Source organism: Haematobia irritans, chromosome 3 (assembly GCF_050003625.1).
Source record: "Haematobia irritans isolate KBUSLIRL chromosome 3, ASM5000362v1, whole genome shotgun sequence".
In the NCBI taxonomy this organism is placed as follows: domain Eukaryota; kingdom Metazoa; phylum Arthropoda; class Insecta; order Diptera; family Muscidae; genus Haematobia; species Haematobia irritans.
In genome coordinates, this window is record NC_134399.1 from 156,983,585 (window position 1) to 157,011,204 (window position 27,620).

Consider the following 27,620-nt stretch of genomic DNA (forward strand, 5'->3'; position numbering starts at 1 on the left):
AACTACTCGCAGGTATGTTGCCCTCCCCCATTTCCTTTATTGATGAAATACTTACAACAGGCGGCCTCCTCATCACTGCCATCCTCACAATCGCGTTTGCTATCGCACAATTGGGTTTTCAGTATACATTTGGGTGTTCCATTAACACCGCCACGGGGACAAAGGAATTTGTTATCGGGGCATGCAATCGCTGTACAATTGGCCTCATCACTCTCATCGGCACAATCGTGATAGCCGTCACAATAGAAGTTCGATGGTATGCACAGGGCATTGGTACAGCGGAATTGTCCATGATGACATGGTGGAAAATCTAGAGAGGTAAAAAAAAGCAAAACAAAACGACACAGAATAAGTGTATGTAAATGTGTGAGAATAATAATGGTGATGATGATTGGAATGACGTTGCCATTGTTTCCATGGAATTGTGATAAAAGGGCAGATACCATCAAATGGTCTTTATAGGGCCTTTATGTCTAGAAATAACCTTAAATATCTACGAAGAAACATTAAACTAAATCAGTTATCATTAATTTAATTTAAATTCATTTAATTCCATTTAATTATTTTATTTGTGTTTTCATTTACATTCATTTCATTTTGCTTCATTCCATTTAATTGTTTTATTATTTCATTTGTTTTCATGTCACTCTATTTGGTTTTTTTATACTCTATACCATTTTACTCCCTATCGTTTTATTTTCCTGTTTAATCCATTTCATTTTATTGTATTTTAATTCATTTTATTTTGTTTTATTTTATTTTATTTTATTTTATTTTATTTTATTTTATTTTATTTTAATTTATTTTAATTTATTTTATTTTAATTTATTTTATTTTATTTTATTTTATTTTATTTTATTTTATTTTATTTTAATTTATTTTATTTTAATTTATTTTATTTTATTTTATTTTATTTTATTTTATTTTATTTTATTTTAGTTTATTTCGATTCATTTTTATATTATTTTAATTCATGTTGTTTTATTTTATTATCAAATTTTATTTTATTTCCTCTCATTTTATTTTGATATTTGGAATCATTTTATTTTAGTTTAATTCTTTTTATTTCATTTCATTTTAATTCATTTCATTTTAATTCATTTCATTTTATTTTAAATTATTTTAAATTATTTTATTTTCTTTTACTTAAATTAATTTTTGTTTTGTTTTTTAGTTGATTTTAATTTATTTTTTTGCAATACCGGGTCCCCCTGTGGCAGGGTTATGTTATTTAATTTTATTTTTTTATTTAGATTCATTCTATTTTATTTTAATTAAAATTAATTATTTAATAATTTAATTTTATTTTAATCCATTTCATGTTACTTAATTTTTTTTTTATTTTCTTTCATTTTATTTTATTTAAATTAATTTTTTATTTTTATTTTTTTATTTAGATTCATTCTATTTTATTTTAATTAAAATTAATTATTTAATAATTTAAATTTATTGTAATCCATTTCATGTTACTTAATTTTTTATTTGTTTGCTTTCATTTCATTTCATTTTATTTTATTTAAATTAATTTTAATTTTTATTTTGTTTTAAATTTTATTCTATTTGATTTACATTTATTTCATTTTAAATCATTTATATTATGTTTTATTTTATTTTACTTTATATTATATTCTTTTATTACGTTTTATTTTATTTTGATGAATTTCGTTTTATTTTATTGTACTGCATTTTACTTTATTTTATTTTATTTCATGGTTTTTAATTTATTTTATTTAGATTCATTTTATTTTTTACTTTTTATTCCATTTTATTTCTATTTATTTTATTTTAATTCATTTTATTTTAGTTCATATTAATTTATTTTATAACATATTAGTTTATTTTGATTCATTTCTTTTTTATTTTATTTTATTTTATTTTAATTCATTTTATTTTATTTTATTTCCCTTCATATTATTTAATTTAATCTTATTTTAGTTTATTTTAATTCTTTTTATATCATTTTATTTTAAATTGCTTTATTTTCTTTAATTTTGATTGTTTTGTTTTTGATTTGTTTTTTTTCTTAATTTAGTTAAGTTGATTTTAATTTAATTTATTTGCAATACCGGGCCAACCCGTTGTAGGGATTCATTTCATTGCATTTTAAATCATTATAATTATGTTTTATTTTATTTTACTTTATATTATTTTCCAATTATATTTTATTTTGTTTCTTTTCATTTTATTTAGATTAATTGTATTTTATTTTAAAATATTTTTTTTTAATTTTGTTTAAATTCATTTTTACTTTTTTTATATTTTTATGTTTATTTATGTTTTATATTTTATTTTCGTTGATTTTAATTTATTTCATATCGAATCATTTTATTTTATTTTAAATCATTTGTACTATGTTTTATTTTATTTTATTTTATTTTATTTTATTTTATTTTATTTTATTTTATTTTATATTTCCTTTCATTTTCTTTTGATGAATTTCTTTTTATTTTATTTCAATTAATTTCTATTTTGTTTTTTTTTTAGTTTTTTTAATATTATTTTATTTTAGTTGATTTTAATATATTCTATTTGGATTCATGTTATTCTATTTTGTTTTAATATTTTATTTTAATTCGATTCGTTTAATTTTTTTAATTCATTTTTTATGTATTTTACTTTTTTGCATTTTATTTTATTATATTTTATTTAATTTCATGTTATTGTAATTTATTTGATTTACTCTAATTTTAATTTATTTTATTTGGATTCATTATTATTTATTTATTTTATTTTATATTATTGTTTTATTTGTTTTATTTTATTTTATATTATTTTATATTGTTATATTATATTATTTATATTATATTACATTATTACTATTATATTACAATATATTTTAATCCATTTAATTTAATTTTATTTCATTTCGTTTTATTTTATTTGGATTCATTTTATTTTAAATAATTTTTATTAGGTTTTATTTTATTTTACTTTATTTAATTTTATTTTAATTCATTATATTTTAATTATTTTTCTTTTATTTTATTTTATTTTATTTAATTTAATTTTATATTATTTTATTTAATTTGGATGAAAAGGAAATATATTTTAGAAAACGCAAAGAAATAATGTTTAAGTGGGAGCCACCATGGTGCAATGGTTAGCATGCCCGCCTTGCATACACAAGGTTGTGGGTTCGATTCCTGCTTCTACCGAACACCAAAAAGTTTTTCAGCGGTGGATCATCCCATCTCAGTAATGCTGGTGACATTTCTGATGGTCTCAAAACTTCTCTAAGTGGTTTCACTGCAATGTGGAACGCCGTTCGGACTCGGCTTTAAAAAGGAGGTCCCTTGTCATTGAGCTTAACATGGAATCGGGCAGCACTCAGTGATAAGAGAGAAGTTCACCAATGTGGTATCACAATGGACTGAATAGTCTAAGTAAGCCTGATACATCGGACTGTCACCTAACCTAACCTAACCTATGGTTTAAGTGGACACTAATACGTATCCATGATGACCGTTTGGTATCATTATTTATAAGCTGATTGGATTAAATTAAATTTAAATGAGTTAATTTGAATTGTATAAAATTTTGAAAGGCCCTGTGTAACACAACTTCTCCCTTCCTATCCCCCCTCATTCCACCTTTGGATACAGCTGCTACTGCCGCTGCTTTGACATTAAGGTATAAATGTGTGAACGTGTTGCGATGATGACTTTGCTTCCTTTTGTTGGTATATTTTTGTTGTTGTTGTTGCATGTATTATGAAAGGCTATTCAGTTGTTTTCATCGTCGTCATCGTTGTCCTCCATTTTATGTTGCAGGCCAACTATGACTTTTAAGTCAACTAACGTTAAACGAAATCATCAAAAAGGGTGGTGAAAGGTAGACTGAGATGAATGAGGAAAAATATGTTAATTGCATCGCTTATGCTTAACAACGATGTTACAAAGGAGGCAAGAGTACAATGCAATACAGCGACTGACACCAAAAACACAAACAAAAAAACAAAACGGAAACAAACGAATGAAGTAAAAATTAAATATTTAATTTAAATTTCAACATTTCCGTATCGTCGTATCTTCTGTATCAGTAGCTGGAATATCATCTTTAATTACTATGCCATTGAAGAAACCCTTGTGGTTATGACATTGATTGACATTTACAGGATGATTGAATCGACTTATTAACTCGGTGTGAATGCGAAACAATACCAGGCCAAAAACACCAATGTAAATTTGACTTTTTCACTTAATTTAATGCAGTTGAGAAAAATTGAATTAAATTTTCAATTTATTTAATTAAATGCGGGCCTTTTATAAGACTTTTAAGTTTGAGAGCTTTTTCATTTGCCTTCAATTACAGTTTCAAAAGAAAAATATGCACTGTTCTTTGATTTAATTATATGACAAAAGTTTTTTTGTTGTGATTCCATTAAGAATATAAAATTCAATAAAAAATTGGTTTTCTGTACACTTTGTGTGTGTGTGTATAAATGTACCGTACGTATGAGTGATATTAATTATGGCGTGAAGTGAAATAATATTACGTATACGCAAATAATAAACGGTAAATTAGTAAAGAGAGTTTATACGGAAATACTTCTGTAAAACAATGGGACATAAGGAAACTTTTGTAGTTCAAAGGACTTTGCAGATTTATAAGGAGTCTGCAAAAATGTCAATAAATAAGATAAAATTTTAATAAATAAGAACGCCAAGCTGATAAATGGACGAACAACCAGAGTCAATTGATATCCATCATTATTCTGATTCGATGTGTATAAATATTGTGCCTAGGAGGATTGACAGTTTTCATGTAGTTGATTTCAATTTGATTAATTTATTTAATCAAATCTAGTAAATAAATGGATAATATTATGTACACGTTATCCCTGTTGCGTATAAGTGATATAAATAGAATTAAAATTATAATATTATTGAAGATATGTTAATTGAATAAAATATCAAATATTTAATAACACCCAGCAAAAAATTTGGAAGTTCTTCCAAAGGCACAACTTTAAAAGCCCTTCCAAAAGATGTACTCCCAAAGATGTTCTTTATTTTAACTATATAGGAAGTTCTTTTAATTCAATTATTTATAACTCGCGTGTTTCTAATTCTTAATGGGTAAATTTAGTTTTTATACCCTTCACCACTACTGTGGTACAGGGTATAATAAGTTTGTGCATCTGTATGTAACGCCAAGAAATAGTGGTCATAGATCCATCTTTTAGTATACCGATCGGCTTAGAATTAAATTCTGAGTCGATTTAGCGATGTCCGTCTGTCTGTCTGTATATGTAATTTTGTGAACAAAGTACAGCTCGCAATTTAAGTCCGATCGTTTCTTGGGACAGAGACAATCGCTATTGGTTTTGGAAAAAATCGGTTCAGATTTAGATATAGCTGCTATATATATTTATCCCCGATTTGGTCATAGTTAGCGTGTTTATCAACCGATTTTCTTGAAATACCGTACATCCAAATATTTTATGAATCTCGAAAATCTTGCAAGATATCAACCAAATCGGTTCAGATTTAGATATAGCTCCCATATATATATTTCGTTCGATTTAGACTCATATGACCACAGAGGCTAAAGTTTACTACCGATCTTCGTGAAATTTTGCACAGAGGGTAGAATTGACATTCTACCAATGCTTGGTAAATTTGATTGAAATCGGATGAAATTTAGATATAGCTCCCATATATATATCTTTCGTCCGATTTGAACTTATATGGCCACAAAAGCCAGAGTTTTGCCATGATTTGCTTGTTAAAAATCGGTTCAGATTTAGATATAGCTCTCATATATATCTTTTGGACTTATATGGTCTCAAAAGCCGGAGTTTTGCCCTGACTTACTTCAAATTTTGCACAAGCGGTACTTTTAACGATACTATTGTATGTGCCTAATAAGGTCAAATAAGATATAGCCCCCATATATATCTTTCGTCCCATTTGAATTTATATGGCCTCAAAATCCAGGGTTTTGCCGTGATTGAAATCGGTTCAGATTTAGATATGGCTCCCATATATATATATATATATATATATATATATATATATATATCTCCCGTCCGATTTGCACTCATATGACCAGGGGGGCCAAAGTTATACTCCCATTTACGTGAAATTTCGCATAGATAGCAGAATTATTATTCTAACTATACATGTCAAATATAGTTAGAATAAAAAAAAAGCGTCTCCAAAAAAGTAATGAAAATGTTCTTTTTGGATCCGGAAGTGGTGCAAAATTGACGCAGAAGCGATGAATTTAACATGGGCTTGTCATAGGAAGGTGTGAACCAAATTCAATGTTTTGGATGTAAATTAAATTTTGTCAAATAAATAATTTTTTTAATTTTTTATAATTTTTAATGGATTAAAACGATTGTCGGAAACGTTTGACCTCAAATATTTTCAAAAACTCACAATTTTTCCCGATTGGATTTAGCATTTTTGTCGAATGAATGAATATGAATTCTTACTCTGTTGTTAACCTATTTGAAAAAAAAAGTTAAAATTATCCATTAAAAGTATGAAAAAAATCAAGTTATAAAAATTGGTATATTAACATTGTCATTCCGTTTATAACACATCAAAATATTGGTCTAAGACCGCATATAGTATATATATTCTGGGTGAAATTCTGAGTCGATCTAGCTATGCGCGTCCGTCCGTCTGTGGAAATCACGCTGACTTCCGAACGAAACAAGCTATCGACTTGAAACTTGGCACAAGTAGTTATTATTGATGTAGGCCAAATGGTATTGCAAATGGGTCATATCGGACCACATTTACGTGTAGCCCCCATATAAACCGACCCTCAGATTTGGCTTGCGGACGCTCTAACAAGAGCAAATTTCATCCTATCCGGTTGAAATTTGGTATGTGGTGTTAGTATATGACCTCTAACACCCATCCATATCGGTGCAGAATTATGTATAGCTCCCATATAAACCGATCCCCAGATTTTGCTTGCGGATCCTCTTGGAGGAGGAAATTTCATCCGATCAGGTTGAAATTTGGTACGTGGTATTAATATAAGGTATTAATAACATTCATGCTAAAATTAATCCATATAGGTCCAGAATTATATATAGCCCCCATATAAACCGATCCCCACATTTTACCTCCGGAGCCTCTTGGAGGAGCAAATTTCGTCCGATTTGGTACATGGTGTTAGTATATTGAATATTTATATTTGCCTTATTATTGAAAAATCCCATATTTCAAGGACAGTGAACATATGTATGTCCTATATTGGACAAGGAAGCCCTTGTTAATCAATCAAATCAATAATATAACGTATACGCTACCTAGGTTGTGTATATGTTACGTTAAATAAATATTTATTATTTATTTACTTATGACATGACATAATAACAGAAGGTAGGGTATTAACTGCAAAGGCCCAAGTAATATAAATATGAAAACACTCGAAAATATTATTTTAGTAAATGTTGTACATTTTCGAAATTTAATATCAATTTTGAACTATTGACTATTTATCTTGGCCTTATTATTGAAAATGCCATATTTCAAGGACATTAAATATACATATATTGGACAAGGAAGTCCTTGTCAATTAATCAAATCCATAATATAACGTATACCTTACCTAGGTTGCGTATAAGTAATATAAATATGAACAAGCTAAACAAAAAATTATTTTAATAAAATAACATACAACATTTTCGAAATTAAATATCAATTTTGAACTAATGAATATTTATCTTGGCCTTATTATTGAAAATGCCATATTTCAAGGACAGTGAACATATGTATGTCTTATATTGGACAAGGAAGCCATTGATAATCAATCAAATCCATAATATAACGTATACACTATCTAGGTTGCGTATAAGTAATATACATATTTATTATTTATTTATTACCATAACAAGTATATACGGCCGTAAGTTCGGCCAGGCCGAATCTTATGTACCCTCCACCATGGATTGCGTAGAAACTTCTACGAAAGACTGTCATCCACAATTGAAATACTTGGGTTGTGGTATCTTAAAATGTTTAACATCGTTTTCTAAATTGTGAGTTAGTCCATACGTGGTATATATTAGACAAACAAGTTATGTATAGTTAAGTCTACAAATAATTACAAATCGATATGGACTTTTTGCACAGTACGTAGAGAGCCAGAATTGAAATATGGGGGTCACTTATACTGGGGCTATATACAATTATGAACTTGATATGGACCAATTTTTGTGTGATTAGAAATCGATTTATCTGAGGGATATATATATATATATATATATATATATATATATATATATATATATATATATATATATATATATATATATATATCTATATATATATATATATATATATATATATATATATATATATATATATATATATATATATATATATATATATATATATATATATATATATATATATATATATATATATATATATAACTATAGACCGATAAGGACCTAGTTAGGCATGGTTGTTAACGACCATATACTAGCACAATGTACCACATTTCAACTGACTCGGATGAAATTTGCTCCTCCAAGAGGCTCCAAAACCAAATCTCGGGATCGGTTTATATGGGGCTATATAAGATTATGGACTGATATGGACCACTTTTGGCATGGTTGTTAAATATCATATACGATCACCACGTACCAAATTTACTTCTCCTAAAGGCACCGGAGGTCAAATCTGGGGATCGGTTTATATGGGAGCTATATATAATTATGGGCTGATAGGAGCCAACTCCTGCATGGTTGTTGGATACCATATACTAACATCACGTACCAAATTTCAACCGAATGGGACGAATTTTGCTCTTCCAAGGGGCTCTGGAGGTCAAATCTGGGGATCGGTTTATATGGGGCCTATATATAATTATGAACCGACTTCGACCAATTTTTGCATGGGAGTTTGAGGCCATATATTAACATCACGTACCAAATTTCAACTGAATCAGATGAATTTTGGTCTTCCAAGAGGCTCCGGAGGTCAAATCTGGTGATCGGTTCATATGAGGCTATATATAATTATGGACCGATGTCGACCAATTTTTGCATGGTTGTTAGAGACCATATACTAACACCATATACCAAATTTCAACCGGATCGGATGAAATTTGCTTATCTTAGAGGCCTCGCAATCCAAATCGGGGGATCGGTTTATATGGGGGCTATATATAATTATGGACTGATGTGGACCAATTTTTGCATGGTTGTTAGAGACAATATACTAACACCATGTACCAAATTTCAGCCGGATCGGATGAAATTTGCTTCTCTTAGAGGCCTCGCAAGCCAAATCGGGGGATCGGTTTATATGGGGGCTATATATAATTATGGACCGATGTCGACCAATTTTTGCATGGTTGTTAGAGACCATATACTAACACCATGTACCAAATTTCAACCGGATCGGATGAAATTTGCTTCTCTTAGAGGCCTTGCAAGCCAAATCGGGGGATCGGTTTATATGGGGGCTATATATAATTATGGACCGATGTGAACCAATTTTTGCATGGTTGTTAGAGACATATACTAACACCATGTACTAAGTTTCAGCCGGATCGGATGAAATTTGCTTCTCTTTGAGGCTTCACAAGCCAAATCTGGGGATCGGTTTATATGGGGGCTATATAAAATTATGGACCGATGTGGACCAATTTCTGCACGATTGTTGGAGACCAGATACCAACACCATGTACCAAATTTCAGCCGCATTGGATGAAATTTGCTTCTCTTTGAGACTCCGCAAGCCAAATCTAGGGATCGGTTTATATGGGGGCTAAATATATATAATTATGGACAGATGTGGACCAATTTTTGCGTGGGTGTTAGAGACCATATACCAACACCATGTACCAAATTTCAGCCGGATCGGATGAAATATGCTTTTCTTAGAGGCTCAGCAAACCAAATCTGAGGGTCCGTTTATATGGGGGCTATACGTAAAAGTGGACCGATATGGCCCATTTGCAATACTCAGAATTTCACCACGACCCAGAATATATATACTTTATGGGGTCTTAGAGCAATATTTCGATATGTTACAAACGGAATGCCAAAGTTAATTTCCCCCCCCCCCCTCCTCCTCCTCCTATGGCGGAGGGTATAAAAAGCTAAACAAAATATTATTTTAATAAAATAACATACAACATTTTCGAAATTAAATATCAATTTTGAACTAATGAATATTTATATTTGCCGTATTATTGAAAATGCCATATTTCAAGGACAGTGAACATATGTATGTCCTATATTGGACAAGGAAGCCCTTTTTAATCAATCAAATCCATAATATAACATATACATTACCTGGGTTGCCTATAAGTAATCTAAATATGAGAAAGCTACAATATAAAATGAAATATATGCATTCAATAAAATACCATACAACATTTTCGAAATTAAATATCAATTTTGAACTATTGAATATTTATCTTGGCCTTATTATTGAAAAACTAATTTTGCCATGATATTGAAGGGATATTGGCTTTATTGGCTTGACATGGCAAATACTTTGTCTCTTCATCTGATTCGATATCAATCAATTGAATACTACAGTTAAATCAAATAAATCGACCCCATTGGTCTGTCCTAATCATGCTCTAATATCATAGAGATGGGAAAGGAGATTGTGTGTAAGTAAGTAGCTTGCCATTTGGCATTTACTAAATTTTCCACAACATTAAATACAGCTACTCTTCTCTTCTCTAGCACTCTCACTCTCTAGAGGAAAACGTAACAATGCTTCAAAGCCAGAAGCAAAAGAAAAAAAAAAATAACAACAAAAGAAAGCCAAACATCAGTCAAGCCATAGCAATCTATTACTGTTGTAAAAGCAAAGCACTAGCAGGCAAGCATAGCTTTGAAGTGGAAGGTTCGCAAAAACAAAAAAAAAAAAAAAACAGAAGTGCATTACACAGGGCCAAAAGATAACGCAGAGGACAAGAGTATTTCTAAGAGATAGAGATAAGCCAAGATGACATACTTAGAGCTAGAGTAAAAGAACAAATTTTCAAGCGTGTATACTTACTGCATCCTTGTTCATCAGAATTATCACCACAGTCATCCTTGTGATTGCACTTCAATGAAGCACTAATACACTTTAAGCCATTGGCACAACGAAATTGATCCAAACGACAGGCAGTTCCTTTACAGCCTTCCTCATCACGGCCATTGCGACAATCCAAATAGCCATCACAACGTTTTTCCGTGGGCACACATGGTCCGGAGAGACGACTACCATCGGAGGGTGGTAAACCGCCGGGTTGATTGCAAAATACATCGGTCGTTTGACATTTTCTATAAGCTGCAGTTCAGTTTATATGAAACGATGGTAGGAAGAGTCATCAGAAGAAAATCCAAATTGCAAAGCCAAGTAGCATTGCCATTGGACATGGATGCATAAATGCAAGATGTCCGATAGGGTTAAACAGTCACACAATATCGAATGATTTGCACGCATACCAGCGGAAAAAGGCCAGACATCGAATGAAGAATTGGCGATAACATTGCCAGGATTATATATATATATATGTGAGCAAAAGATGTTTGTCCAAGTGTCCGTTGGTATATATTATAGACAATTTATTGCATCAGATTGCATTGGATCCATACGGAGGCAATGTTTGCAGCGGCCGCATCATCACACAAAAGAACGATGGAATTATATTTTCATCCCAAAAATAAAGAAGCAGTGTCATCATCAGTGTCATCGAGATGACCAAAGGCCATACATGCATGTACCAGAATGTCGTAGAGATAATTTTTGTTGACATAAGAAAAATGATATGCCAAAGAAGCGATCATGATAGACCATTGAACACAGCAGTATGGACAAAAGGAAACGGAAGTCATTGTCAATTCAAGATATTGACACAATCGCCATTGGCAACGAAGACGGCATAACAGAATCGACAGTAGTTGTAGTAGTAGTAGTAGTGATTATCATCATTGTTGTCATGAACGTTGCCAGGAAACATGAAAGCGAAAAAAAGTAGAAAGAGAGAATAAAGAAGAACAATTAATGAGTAAATTTTAATAACATTTTAAAATAAGAATATTTTAAGCAGCAGTATAAATCGTATATGGCATATAAGGACTACTTGTCTTACTGATACAAGGACTTTCTTTTCATTTGTTTTTTTTTTTGTATTTAATCAATTATTTTCTTTATTTGTTTATAGCCAACAAGTTATTGAAATACTGAGCAAGTGTATTTTTGATTTTTTCTTTATTTCTTGTTAAAAGGAAATTAAAAGAAAGACATTTAATAATGAGATTTCGATAATATTGCGATTACACAAAAAAAAAACAAAAACAATTTTCTGATTCATTCACGAAATTAATTGATTCAATTATATTTTTTAATTGAAATTATAGTATCAATCACAGTTTTAAGTGGCCTTCGAAAACATACTTGATGAAAATATTAATTGTTCTCATTAGAAAATTTCAATTAAATTTTTAATTAAAAATAGTAACTCTTTTCAATTGCTTTTTGCTATGGGTTTTTAGTTTGATCAACAAATTGATTGTTTGAAATAAATGTTTAATAAATAATTAAAAAAAAAAAATGCCCATCATTATACCCTACGCCACACTGTGGATCAGGGTATTATAAGTTAGTGCATACACTGAAAAAACAAAAATATTTACATGATATTAAAGATTAAGCAAGCTCAATTTTAGGATGCGCAATTTACACACTATTAAGGACAAATTTCTTTAAAATAATGAAATTTTAATCAAAAGAAAGTTTATAATCTTTGCTTCAAAAATTTTGTTTCATTAAATTTAGGACACATATTTTGAAAAATTACATTGATTCGTTAAGACATGCAACTGTCTTTAAACTAAGGCAAATTTTCGCTAAAATAAAGAAACAAATTTTTGATTTAAAGAAACCGTTCTTAAATTAACTGAAATATTGAAACTTTAGATTTAAGATAAAAACGCTTCACATATAGGCTAAGACTTATTTTGAAGTTTAAGCATCTTTGGTTTAAAGTTTTTTTTTGGAATTAAGAAAATATTTTTTACTTCGAAGTATTCGTCATAATTTGGATTTTGAAACTGGAATTTGTTTGTACGTGAATAGCTTTATTAATATACCGGAAAAATAGAATGAAAATTCGATAAATTTTAATTTTATAGATCCAATATTTAAAGCCAGATAGGTCGCAAAAAAATTTCCTTATTTTAAAGAACCCGCATCTTTAGCTCGGAATCAATACCCAAATCCTTAAAGGAAGGTCAAAATGTTTGGATTCAATTAAACTTTTTTGAGTGTATGTTTGCAACACCCACAAGGAGACGAGATAGACATATGGTGTCTTTGGCAATATTGCTCAGGGCTGGCCCCTGAGTCGATCTAGGCATGTCCGTCTGTCTGTGAACACATTTTTGTAATCAAAGTCTAGGTGGCAATTTAAGTCGAATCGACTTCAAATTCGGCATAAGTATGTGTTTTGGGTCAGAATAGAACCCTATTGATTTTGGAAGAAATCGATTCAGTTTAAGATAATGCTCCCATATATATATCTTTCGCCCGATATCTACTAATATGGTCTCAGAAGCCAGATTTGCTTAAAATTTTGCACAAGGAGTGCAATTGATAGTGTCGTAAAGTGTGCCGAATTTGGTTGAAATCGGTTCAGATAGCTCCCATATATATCTTTTGCCCGATATGGGCTTATATGACCCCAGAATCCAGAGTTTTACACTGATTTGTTTTAAATTTTGCGCAATGAGTACAATTGGTAGTATCGTCAAGTGTTTGACGTTTGATTGAGATCGGTTCAGATATAGATATAGCTCCCATATAGTATATCTTTAGCCCGATATGGGCTTATATGACCCCAGAAGCCAAATTTTTATCCTGATTGGCTTGAAATTTTCCTCAAGAAATACAATTAGTAATATCGTCAAGTGTGCTTAATTTGATTGAAATCGGTTCAGATTTAGATATATATCATTCGCCCAATTTAGACACATATAACCACAGAGACCAACGTTTTGCTCCGATTTACGTGAAACTTTGTACAGGGAGTAGAATTAAGGTTCTTGTTATGCATTCTGATTTTGTTTGAAATCGGTTCAGATTTAGGTATAGCTCCTATATACATATATCTTTCGCCCAATTTCCCGTAATATGACCACAGAGGCCAAAGTTGTAATCCGATTTACGTGAAATTTTGCAATGGTAGTGAAATTAACATAGTTACTACACGCAGAGAAGGAATATGATCGCCTCAAACATGTTTCAAGAGCAAAATGATATTTTTGTATGGTGATCATATAACATGTTTGTCACTAAAATATTATTTTATCGTCAAATATAACCTGCTTGTCGAAATCAGATACATGATTTCCGAGAAAATAACATGGTTGCGAAAACCATGTTACATGGTCACCACCCAAAAATAACATTTTGCTCTTAAAAGATGTTTGACGTGATCATATTCCTTCTCTAGGTGTATGCATGCCGAATTTGGTTGAAATCGGTTCAGATTTAGATATAGCTTCCATATATATGTTTTTCTGATTTCGGCAAAATTGGCCAAAATATCCACATTTTTCTTGTAAAAACGCCACTGCTAAGTCGAAAACTTGTCAAAATAACTCCAATTTCCCTATATTTCAAAAACATATCTATCGACCGATAAATCATTAATGCACTTTTGCAAAGTTGCCTATAAATTGCTTCAGATTTAATGTTTCTCATATTTTTTCACAAACATTATGTTCCACCCCAAGGCATTAGCCGAATTAAATTTTAAGTCGACAAAAGTCTAACAAATTTTGTCCAGATCAGATTTATATATATGTATATGGGAACAAAACCCTTTATATATAGCACCCAACATATTTGAAGGATTTGATATGGTATTGAAAATGTGGATCTACATTAGAGATGAAAAAACTACTTTTTAAGAAAGTACAAAAGAGGTATTTTTTTTAGAGAAAAAGTACTTTTCACTAAATTTCAACGAAAATTCCATTGAAAGAGCTTCTTTAGAATGAATTTTACAGAACTTAAAATTTTGTTTGTCAACTCCTCAATTTTAAATATTTTTGTTTAGTTTTATATCTGCTTTCAAAGGCTACCGTACGAGTAGTATTGTAATCACGGTTGCCACAGTTGTACTTGATGGTACTTCATAAATTTGCTGTAGATAAATAAAAATAAAATTTTACAAAATTTTCTCTAGAAATAAAATTTTGATAAAATAGCCTATAAAAATAAAAGTTTGACAAAATAGCCTATAGAAATAAAATGTTGACAAAATTTTCTAACGAAATAAAATAAAAAAAAAAATTAAATTGGACAAAATTTTCAACAGAAATAAAATTTTGAGAAAACCTCTATATAACCTTTTCCATCAAAATTTTCTATAGAAATATAATTTTGACAACATTTTCTATAGAAATAAAATTTTGACAAAATTTTCTATAGAAATAAAATTTTGGCAAAATTTTCGAAAAGAAAACAATTCTTTTCAAAATAATATTTTTTGGTAAGATTTTCTCCAAATGTTATTTGTCTCAAGTTTCGACCGTGACTGTAAAGGTTCGCATTATTTTAGTACGCGATCGATAACTTCTCATGCTTTTTTCGAATCAAACATTCTTGAAAATCAATAAAATTGTATTTTTGTCTATGGCTTTTACAAAATCGAGATTTTTCGCATGATCTTGTCTGTTTTACCAAATTTGTAAAAGACTACTAGCAAATAAGTTTGTTAAAGACTTCTTCAAAATGTTAAAATATTTTGTCAAAACTATAGTACCATAAATCCGATGTTGGCTCAAAAATATCTACACAAAAGGTACTAAATCATTCGCGGGGGTACTACACGGATGAAAAAGACTGTTTTTCATATGTTTGGCTATAAACATTATATGTTTGGAACACAAATTTTTAAACACAATATTTTTGAGTGCAAGCATATAATGTTTATAAACTAGCATAACATGTTTGGGACATATATGTTAATATGTTAGAACATATTATGTTTGGGACATAAAATGTTTGTAAATATAATATGCTTGGATGCAAACATATATTAATTTAGAAATAGCCTATAAACATATATGTGTTTAGTAGCTTGGAGCGCTATTTAACAGGGAGCGATATTGAATTAAGTTGGTGGTTGTTGCTTGTTATTAACATTTTATTTTTCCTTGGGCAATTGATCAGCTACTTCTTTGATCCTTACAAACTGTGTGGTCCGCTGTTCGAATCCCCGTCCGGCAAAAGGTAAAATTAAAATAAAAAAATCATACAATTGAATAATTTCTTCTACAATGTTTGTATTACAGAAAAAGGTGCTAAGAACTAAAAAATCTCGTGTAAGTGAGAAATATGTGGGGGAATATACAATTGGGCAGAAACAAAATTTTGAGCATTCAGGTCGAAAACCTATGTTATTAGCACCTATATTACCTGTTTATTTTCATAATTCATTATGATTGTAAATATATAAATAAATAAATAAAATTTTGAGCACAATATTGTTTGGGAGAATTTTTTTTAAGCATATAATATTTTTGGGTGAAAAATGCTTCCAAACATATTATATGTTCACATAATAACATATTGTTTTTTGGAAGACAACATTATTGAATTTGGATGCAAAAATACAAAATGTTTGGAACTTAGACTACCCAAACATATATTGTTTAGACCAATATGCTTTCAAACATATTATATATTGGAAGAGATCAAACATATAAATGTTTGGGCAATACCCAAAAATATATATGCTTGAAGCAAAATATGTTTGGGAGTATATGTTACAGAAGCGATTTTTTGTGAGCGTGTACGGTACTAACCAGTACTACCATAAATCCGATGTTGGATCAAAAATTTCTACACAAAAGGTACTAAATCATTCGCGGGGGTACTACGGTACTAACCAGGGTGCAAAAGTATTGAAAAAAGTACTATAGTACTGCATTTTCCATCCCTGATCTACATAGTGGTGCAGGGTATAATATAGTCGGCCTCGTCCGACGTTAGACTTTCCTTACTTGTTTGTATTAAAAAAATGTTGCTACTTTTTGTGCCACTTTTCTGATTAAATTTTCAATGTTAACGACACAAAATCAAGAAAACTAAACTAGAAAAATGTATACGGTAAAATTCAGTATAGGCTGTAAAGCCTCTTGAACAGTTTAAACTAAGTTTTCTTTTTATTTTACCCATTTTTGTTGTCTTAAGGTGTGTTTTACTAAAAGCTTCCTTTTTAAACGAAGCCCGCCTAAAGGCGGGATTGGGCATTAGAGGGTTAATGCGAATTAATATTTTAGATAGTTTTTTTTTCTACGGTGTTATTACTCTCACAAAAAAATTATAAAAATTTCACCCTATCACATTCATTGTAAATATAATCCTTTATCTTATTTTGAGATGTATACTTAGCACTGGTTGATTATAAAATTAACTTTTGTAATTTTTATACCAAGTAGTCTTGAAAACAATTTCCTAGAGTTGATGTAAACAACTCTTGACTATGTGTGATATACGATGGCTGCAAACCATTAAGACAGACACCTTTTTTATTTAAATCCCAGGATACTCTTCAACACGGACAAATGAAAAACCCTCAAACTCCCTTATGTCTAATTTGGAAGGGTTTCGAATGCAATACGAGAAAAAGAAAAAACGCAAACTAGTGCCACAGTGAAGATGTAGCTGTCTCAATTGTAAACGAACGGACTCTATCTCATATATGCACACACACACATACACACACTCACACATAGTTTTGTCTAGTGTTTCCGTTTGTTTTTTGTTGTTGCCGGTTTTGTTTTTTGTTACCTCATTTTTCATTTTCTTTAGTTTTTCTGTCTTTCATTCTTTATATTTGTGTGTTCTTTCTTCTCTATGTCACATGAGGATTTTAGGGTTCAAGTTTTGTGTGATGCAATGTGGTTTTTACTTTGTGTGAGTGTATGTGTGTGTGTGTGGTAAGGGATCAGTTGGCTTTGGTGGTTGTATTGTCGCTGGCACTTTTCGTCGGTCGTCTTTTATATGTCCTTCTTTGTTTCTTATTTGAATAATTTAACAACATTTAAACAAGTGCCAAAGCTTGTGGCGTTTTGGGGATAGAGAATAATAAACAAACATCACAACAAAGGATATGAAAGGAGGGAGATCTGCAGAAAATCGGGGGGGTGGGGGGCTACAACATTAAGGTGCTTATCCAAAAAAAAAAAACACGATTCAAGTTTAAATTCTGTGTAAAGACTATGCAAACTTTTGTAATGTGTTCCACGAACACTTAATGCCAAAAATTTACTATAAAAAAATATGCGAAAGTTTAAAAGAAGTAACCTGCAACAACTTACATACCAACCAACCACCATCCACCATGCCAAGCACTGAAAAATCCTAGCGAACATGGGAAAAGTTAACTTGCGCCAAAAACTAACATTGCAACTATGACAATAATGTGTTGCACAAAATACGGACACTATGAGCAGCAGTTCACATTGGCGGGGCAATGTTGACAGTGGTGGCATAAAGAACTTTAGTAAGAGCTATGAAAAAAAAAACCGAAAACATTGGCGAGAGCTTTGCCTTTTTGTAAACACAAAATGCTGGCAAATACCTTTACTCTTTTGGCATAAAAGTTTGGCTTAAAATTATAGCATTTGAATTTATTCGTTATTATAAGAAAAGGGTAAAAACTTAAATTTTGGAAGTATAGAACCATTTTGGAAAAATTCTAAAAAGCTGAGTGCTTTAAGAAATCATCTCCCAAACAAATGGATATAAATTTGAGGATTCGAAAAAATTCAGAAAATTTGATATTTTTCTAAGCTGCATATTTATGACTCTTTCAAAGCAGCACTGCGAAACTGGCAGTGGTACCATTTCTAGAAAATGACACCAAAAGTGTCGCAAATCATAAAAAGTAGCAGACTCATTTTAAAAAAGTGGCACACAGTTTTGCCAGCGTTGGGAATTTTTCCCCAAATTTGGTATATATACACAGTCTCACATAAGTTTACATACCCTTGAGGTTTTTGCCTTATAACTAAACATGTTTCTTGTTGTTGTTTATAATCCAGACTAAAAACATCTTCTTGAAAATGGACAAATACTTTGTTTTTCAAATTAATTTACAAAATCTAAAGCATATATATGCATATTTTATTATATTTTAATAATTAAAGAAAATACAATTTCTTAAACCGTATGTAAACTTGTGTAAGACTGTGTATATATATATTTTTAGTTTTCTATAGTTCTATAGAAATAAAAATTTGACACAATTTTCTATAGAAATAAACTTTAAAGAAAATTTTATATAGAAATCAAATTTTAATAAAATTTTCTATAGAAATAAAATTGTAAGAAAATTTTCTATAGAAATAAAATGTTGACAAAAATTTCTACAGGAATAAAATGTTGACAAAATTGTCTATAGAAATAAAGTCTTGACAAAATTTTCTATAAAAATAAAGTTTTGACAAAATTTTCTATTGAAATAAAATTTTAAGAAAATTTTCTATAGAAATAAAGTTTTAAGAAAATTTTCTATAGAAATAAAATTTTGACAAACTTTTCAATAGAAATAAAATTTTTACAAAATTTTCTATAGAAATAAATAAAACTTTGACAATTTTTTTTATAGAAATAAATAAAACTTTGAATTTTTTTTTTATAGAAATAAAACTTTTGCTATAGAAATAAAATTTTAACAAATTTTTCTATAGAAATACAATTTTGGCAAAATTTTTTTAGAAGTAAAATTTTAACAAAATTTTCTATAGAAATAAAATGTTGACAAAATTTTCTATAGAAATAAAATTGTGAACAACATTTTCTATAGAAATATAATTTTGACAAAATTTTCTATAGAAATAAAATTTTAAGAACATTTTCTATAGAAATAAAATTTTGAAAAAAAATTCTATAGAAATAAAATTTTGACAAAATTCTCTATAGAAATAGAATTTTGACAAATTTTTCTATAGAAATAATGTTTTGAGAAAATTTTCTATAGAAATAAAATTTTGAGAAAATTTTCTATAGAAATACAATTTTGAAAAAATTTTCTATAGAAATAAAATGTTGACAAAATTTTCTACAGAATTAAAATTTTGACAAAAATATAATTTTGACAAAATTTTCTATAGAAATAAAATTTTGACAAAATTTTCTATAGAACTAAAATTTTGACAAAATTTTCTATAGAAATAAAATTTTGACAAAATTTTCTATAGAAATAAAATTTTCTATAGAAATAAAATTTTGACAAAATTTTCTATAGAAATAAAATTTTGACAAAATTTTCTATAGAACTAAAATTTTGACAAAATTTTCTATAGAAATAAAATTTTGACAAAATTTTCTATAGAAATAAAATTTTCTATAGAAATAAAATTTTGACAAAATTTTCTATAGAAATAAAATTTTGACAAAATTCTCTATAGAAATAGAATTTTGACAAATTTTTCTATAGAAATAATGTTTTGAGAAAATTTTCTATAGAAATAAAATTTTGAGAAAATTTTCTATAGAAATACAATTTTGAAAAAATTTTCTATAGAAATAAAATGTTGACAAAATTTTCTACAGAATTAAAATTTTGACAAAATTGTCTATAGAAATAAAATGTTGAACAAAATTTTCTATAGAGATATAATTTTCACAAAATTTTCTATAGAAATAAAATTTTAAGAACATTTTCTATAGAAATAAAATATTGACAAAATTTTCTACAGAAATAAAATTTTGAACAAAATTTTCAATATAAATAAATAAAACTTTGACAATTTTTTTTATAGAAATAAATAAAACATTGACAATTTTTTTATAGAAATAAAACTTGTGCTATAGAAATAAAACTTTAACAAAATTTTCTATAGAAATAACATTTTACTAAATTTTTCTATAGAAATACCATTTTGATAAAATTTTTCTATAGAAATACCATTTTGATAAAATTTTTTATAGAACTAAAATTTTGACAAAATTTTCTATAGAAATAAAATGTTGACAAAATTGTGTATAGAAATAGAGCTTTGAAAAAAATTTCTATAGAAATAAAAATTTGAACAAAATTTTCTATAGAAATATAATTTTGACAAAATTTTCTATAGAAATAAAATTTTAAGAACATTTTCTATAGGAATAAAATATTGACAAACATTTCTATAGAATTAAAATTTTGACAAAATTTTCTATAGAAATAAAATTGTGACAAAATTTTCTATAGACATATAATTATTATTATTATTAGTTTATTTAAAATCATAATAAATTATGAAAATAAATACAAAAAAATGAAGGTACTAACAACTAAGGTTTTCGACCTATATAGACATATAATTGAGGCAAAATTTTCTATACAAATAAAATTTTGACAACATTTTCTATAGAAATAAAATTTTGACAAAATTTTCTATAGAAATAAAATTGTGAAAAAATTTTCTATAAAAATAAAATTTTAAGAACATTTTCTATAGAAATAAAATTTCAATAGAAATATAATTTTGACAAAATTTTCTATAGAAATAAAATACTAAGAAAATTTTCTATAGAATTGTGACAAAATTTTCTATAGAAATAAAATTGTGACAAAATTTTCTATAGAAATAAAATTGTGACAAAATTTTCTATAGAAGTAAAATTGTGGCAAAATTTTCTATACGAATAAAATTTTGACAAAATTTTCTATAGAAATAAAATTTTGACAAAATTTTCTATAGAAATAAAATTTTGCCAAAATTTTCTAGAGAAAATAAATTTTGACAAAATTTTCTATAGAAATAAAATTTTGACAACATTTTTTATAGAAATAAAATTTTTCACAAAATTTTCTATAGAAATAAAATTGTTCACAAAATTTTCTATAGAAATAAAATTTGGAGATTTTCCGTAAATTTGGGGATTTTTGTGGGGATTTTTTTCGAAATCCGTTCAGTATAATAAATCAGGTTTGTAATAATGATTTTCATGAAATTCTGTTCAATTCTACTTTATCAAAAAATATACAAAAACGTGCAAATGAAGCATTTGGACTATAAACGAACACAGGATTTTATTTAAGGTGCACAAGCGCTAATTTATAATTTTACTCAGGTAGGTAAATATATTTTTTTATCACTGGAATATTTAGAAATAAATTTTCGTCCATAAATAGATGGTGACCGAACTCCGAATTTTTATTTCTCGAACATTTGGAAGACAATTACCGATCTACTGGTGTTGTGTTTCGAAATATTGATCTTATTACAGCTCGCAAACTGGCATGACAATAAATAAATATTTTGTCAAATTTTAAATTATTAACGATATTCTACCGCAGAGCCTATTTCTGTTTTGGGGATTATTGTTTTGATGAATTTTGATTTAAAATGGGGATATTTGGGGACGAAAGCTTCCTAATTTGGCAACACTGGTGCCACACTGAATTTTCATACAGATAATTCTACATTTAAATGCATTATATGTATATATTTTATAGTGTAGTGAAATAACATTGCTTTTGGTAAAAATTATGAAAATTTTGTCGAAAAAAAATGCTAATGCCATTCTAGAAAATTTACAAATTTTTGAAAATATTCAAGGTCAAATTTTTCAGACAAGCTCAAAATGCATAGAAAATTATAAAAATTATTTATTTGGAAAAATATCACAACATTTTTTAATTCACATCCCAAACACTGAATTCGCATCACACCTTAAGAAGTGATGAAAATTCAGTGCAATTGATGTTGAAATGGTGGACATCCGTCCTTTGACAAAGCCCAGGTTAAATTCATCGCTTCTGCGTCAATTTTGCACCACTTCTGCACAAAAAGAACATTTTCATTATTTTTTTTGGCGACTCTTGTTTTGATGTTAGAAAATCCTATCCTATATTGGGTAGCTATACAAATATGACATGAAATTTGGTTAGAAATAAGAAAAATAATTTACGGCTATCTACTATTATATCCTATTAAAAGCTCATCTATAAATTTGCTCTTCTCTATGATTTAGTCCTTCCCCCCCCCCCCCTATCTAGCCCTTTCATTAGGGAATACTTTACTCTCTTGGCGCTAAATAAAATAACAACCTAGACAGAAATTACGACAGACAGGACAACTTCAATGACTCTGGTAACAATGTTAAAATCTTAGCTGAAATGTAATTAACACAAAAAACTCTTGAGAAATGTGCCATAAAATGTTTTGTTAGTTCAGTTGTTGTTGTTGTTTTGTTTTACTTTTTAAAGTAAAACAGAAAATTATTCTTTAAATACTGGTAGACAATTTTTTTCACAAAACAGAAACTTTTATATTGCAATGGAGGATGAAATGAAACTAAACTAAAGTTTCATTTCATTAGACCAAAAAAAAAAGTTTGGGAAACTTTTATAATGATAACTATGCATAGAGTTTATTTGCTAAAATATTTAAAATAGATCTTGAGATATATTGTAGTTTTTTAATGGAATCAAAATAAAAAATATTAGTGAAGATATATAAGAGTAAGGCAAAGGACTTCAGTGTGTTGCCCCAAAATCACCAATTTTAATTACAAATCCTCACAATCATTTTTAATAATTTTTTGATTCTATGAAAAAAAAAAAATAAGAAAAAATGAGATCTGGTATAGAAAATCAATAATTATTTAAAAATTAAAAAAAATATACAATTTTTGTCATACCAGCTTGCGAACTGCAATAAGATCAAGATTTCGAAACATAAAATCAGAAGACCTATGATCGTCTTCCAAGTTATGGAGGAATTTATATTTTCGACATGTTTCTATTGAAATATGCAAAAAATGCGTTTTTAGCTAGACCTTTAAGAAAGAGCGAAATATCCGAGAAAAATACAATCTTGCAAGAATAAAATAATGAAACACCACAACACCAGTTTTTTTCATTAGTTCATGACCTCAGCCAAACAAAAACTCGAAATTGTAAAAAGTCCAAAAGTCAACAAAGATAACTTAAAGTAATTTAAAATTAAATTTTTTATTCAATATGTCATATAGAAAATTATTGGTATTTCAGTTTAAAGGTAGAATTAAATACCATGCGTTCAATGCGTCCGATGATTGAAGAGTTGAAATTTCTCTTTGAAATCAAAAGCTCGAATAGTCTGCCGCAAATAAAAAATCAACCCTTCCTTCAATGCACGGATTGATGCATGGTGTGATTCAACCTTAAAATTTGATTTATTTGATTTATTTATATTATGTTATGGCCAGTTTCTCATCCTCCGATTAATTTTAACCGGTGGATATACCTCCGGTTAGTAAAATTTTTGTATGGGATCAGCTGTTTTATCGACACCATAAATAATAACAAGACATTGATAAACTGGCCCTTAGTATTTTAAGTTTTTAATAATTTTTTTAATGCACTTTTGCATAATACCCTAGGGCTATTAAAGTTGCAATTATTCACTAAATTACTATAAATTCTTGTGCATATAAATTTTTTTTGATGCATATCAATTTCTTTTAGGGTAATTTAAAATTATTATTTTTTTTAATAATAGGAAATTATTGCTAATTTTCTTTAAATAAAAGCTTTTAATAAAAATAGGGCCACTAATTATGTCTTTAGATATTTTAAGACTGTAACTTGATTTATTTATATTATTTTAAATTTGTAGTTTTATCATACGATTTAAGTAAACATCTTAAATTTCTTTCCATTTTCATAGCATATCTTAAGGGTGTAGCGATTAATTTCACAAAACACATCGCCTACTTACTTTGCTCTATTCAATTATATCTTGAAACTATTAAATTTGCAATTTTTCACTAAATTGCTATCAATTCATGTTATAGATGCAGACAATTTTTTTAGAATAATTTAAATTTACTTTTTTTATACCCTTCACCATAGGATGGGGGTAAAATAACTTTGTCATTCCGTTTGTAACACATCGAAAATATTGCTCTAAGACCCCAGTATATATATTCTGGGTCGTGGTGAAATTCTGAGTCGATCTGAGCATGTCCGTCCGTCCGTTGGTCTGTTGAAATCACGTTAACTTTCGAACGAAACAAGCTATCGACTTGAAACTTGGTTGTTATTGATGTAGGTCGGATGGTATTGAAAATGGGCCATATCGGTCCACTTTTACGTATAGCCCCCATATAAAGGGACCCTCAGATTTGGCTTGTGGAGCCTCTAAAAGAAGCATATTTCATCCGATCCGGCTGAAATTTGGTATACGGTGTTGGTATATGGTCTCTAACAACCATGCAAAAATTGGTCCACATCGGTCCATAATTATATATAGCCCCCATATAAACCGATCCCCAGATTTGGCTTGCGGAGCCTAAAAGAGAAGCAAATTTCATCCGATCCGGCTGAAATTTGGTACATAGTGTTGGTATATGGTCGCTAACAACCGTGCAAAAATTGGTCCATATCGGTTCTTAATTATATATAGCCCTCATATAAACCGATCCCCAGATTTGGCTTGTGGAGCCTCTAAGAGAAGCATATTTCATCCGATCCGGCTGAAATTTGGTACATGGTGTTGGTATATGGTCTCTAACAATCATGCAAAAATTGGTCCACATCGGTCCATAATTATATATAGCCCCCATATAAACTGATCCCCAGATTTGGCTTGCGGAGCCTCAAAGAGAAGCAAATTTCATCTGATCCGGCTGAAATTTGATACATGATGTTGGTATATGGTCTCTAACAACCATGCAAAAATTGGTCCACATCGGTCCATAATTATATATAGCGCCCATATAAACCGATCCCCAGATTTGGGTTGCGGAGCCTCAAAGAGAAGCAAATTTCATCCGATCCGGTTGTAATTTGGAACATGGTGTTAGTATATGATCTTTAACAACCGTGGCAGAATTGGTCCATATCGGTCCATAATTATATATAGTCCCCATATAAAACGTTCTCCAGATTTGACCTCCGGAGCCTCTTGGAGGAGCAAAATTCATCCGATCCGGTTCAAATTAGGAACGTGGTATTAGTATATGGTCGCTAACAACCATACCAAAATTGGTCCAATCACACAAAAATTGGTCCATATCGGTTCATAATCATGGTTGCCACTAGAGCCAAAAATAATCTACCAATTTTTTATTTGTATAGAAAATTTAGTCAAAATTTTATTTCAAGAAAAATTTTGTTAAAATATTATTCGGTTCATAATAAAATTTTCATCATTGTCAGAATTTTATTTCTATAGAAAATTTTGTCAAAATTTTATTTCTATAGAAAATTTTGTTAAAATTTTATTCGGTTCATAATCATGGTTGCCACTCGAGCCAAAAATAATCTACCAAAATTTTATTTCTATAGAAAATTTTTTTAAAATTTTATTTCTGTAGAAATTTTTGTCAAAATTTTCTTTCTATAGAAAATTTTGTCAAAATTTTTATTTCTATAGAAAATTTTGTGAAAATTTTATTTCTATAGAAAATTTTGTTATAATTTTATTTCTACTTTTTCAAACTGAATTATATACGTATTGGATCGATCTTTTTTTATTTAATATATACCACGTATGGACTTACATACAATTTAGAAGATGGTGTTAGGAGGTTTTAAGATACCTTGCCATCGGCAAGCGTTACCGCAACTTAGGTCATTCGATTGTGGATGGCAGTGTTTAGAAGAAGTTTCTAAGCAATCCGTGATGGAGGGTACATAAGCTTCGGCCTGGCCGAACTTACGGCCGTATATACTTGTTTTAATAATAGGAAATTATTGCTAATTTTCTTTAAATAAAAATAGGGCCACTAATTATGTCTTTAGACATTTTAAGACTGTAAATTGAATTAATTATATTATTTTAAAATTGTAGTAAATTTTTCATAGGATTTTAGTAAACATCTTAAATTTCTTTCCATTTCTATAGCATATCTTAAGGGTGTAGCGATTAATTTCACAAAATGCATCGCCTACTTACTTTGCTCTATTCAATTATATCTTCAAACTATTAAAGTTGAAATTTTTCACTAAATTGCTATCAATTCATGTTATGGATGCAGACAATTTTTTTAGAATAATTTAAATTTACTTTTTTTTATACCCTCCACCATAACATACGATGATGGTATATTAACTTTGTCATTCCGTTTGTAACACATCGAAAATATTGCTCTAAGACCCCAGTATATATATTCTGGGTCGTGGTGAAATTCTGAGTCGATCTGAGCATGTCCGTCCGTCCGTTGGTCTGTTGAAATCACGTTAACTTCCGAACGAAACAAGCTATCGACTTGAAACTTGGTTGTTATTGATGTAGGTCGGATGGTATTGCAAATGGACCATATCGGTCCACTTTTACGTATAGCCCCCATATAAACGGATTCCAAAATATGGCTTGCGGATCCTCTAAGAGAAGCAAATTTCATCCGATCCGGCTGAAATTTGGTACAGGGTGTTAGTATATGGGCCCTAACAACCATGCAAAAATTGGTCCACATCGCTCCATAATTATATATAGCCCCCATATAAACCGATCCCCAGATTTGGCTTGCGGAGCCTCTAAGAGAAGCAAATTTTATCCGATCCGGCTGAAATTTGGTATATGGTGTCAGCATATGATTTCTAACAACCATGCAAAAATTGGTCCACATCGGTCCATAATTATATGTAGCCCCCATATAAACCGATCCCCCGATTTGGCTTGCGGAGCCTCTAAGAGAAGC

The 27,620-nt window shown here is 29.1% G+C and overlaps 1 protein-coding gene across 2 annotated transcripts in view; it reads right to left on the reverse strand.

The window, feature by feature from the left end:
* mgl (low-density lipoprotein receptor-related protein megalin) overlaps positions 1-27,620 on the reverse strand; it is a 752,690-nt gene that overhangs the window by 18,244 nt on the left and 706,826 nt on the right. For both annotated transcript variants that reach the window (XM_075299561.1, XM_075299560.1), the window contains exons 5-6: positions 10,995-11,270; positions 56-310 (exon numbers count right to left, since the gene is read on the reverse strand). In XM_075299561.1, coding sequence (XP_075155676.1) covers positions 56-310; positions 10,995-11,270 — 531 coding nt within the window. The remainder of the gene's footprint in view (positions 1-55; positions 311-10,994; positions 11,271-27,620) is intronic.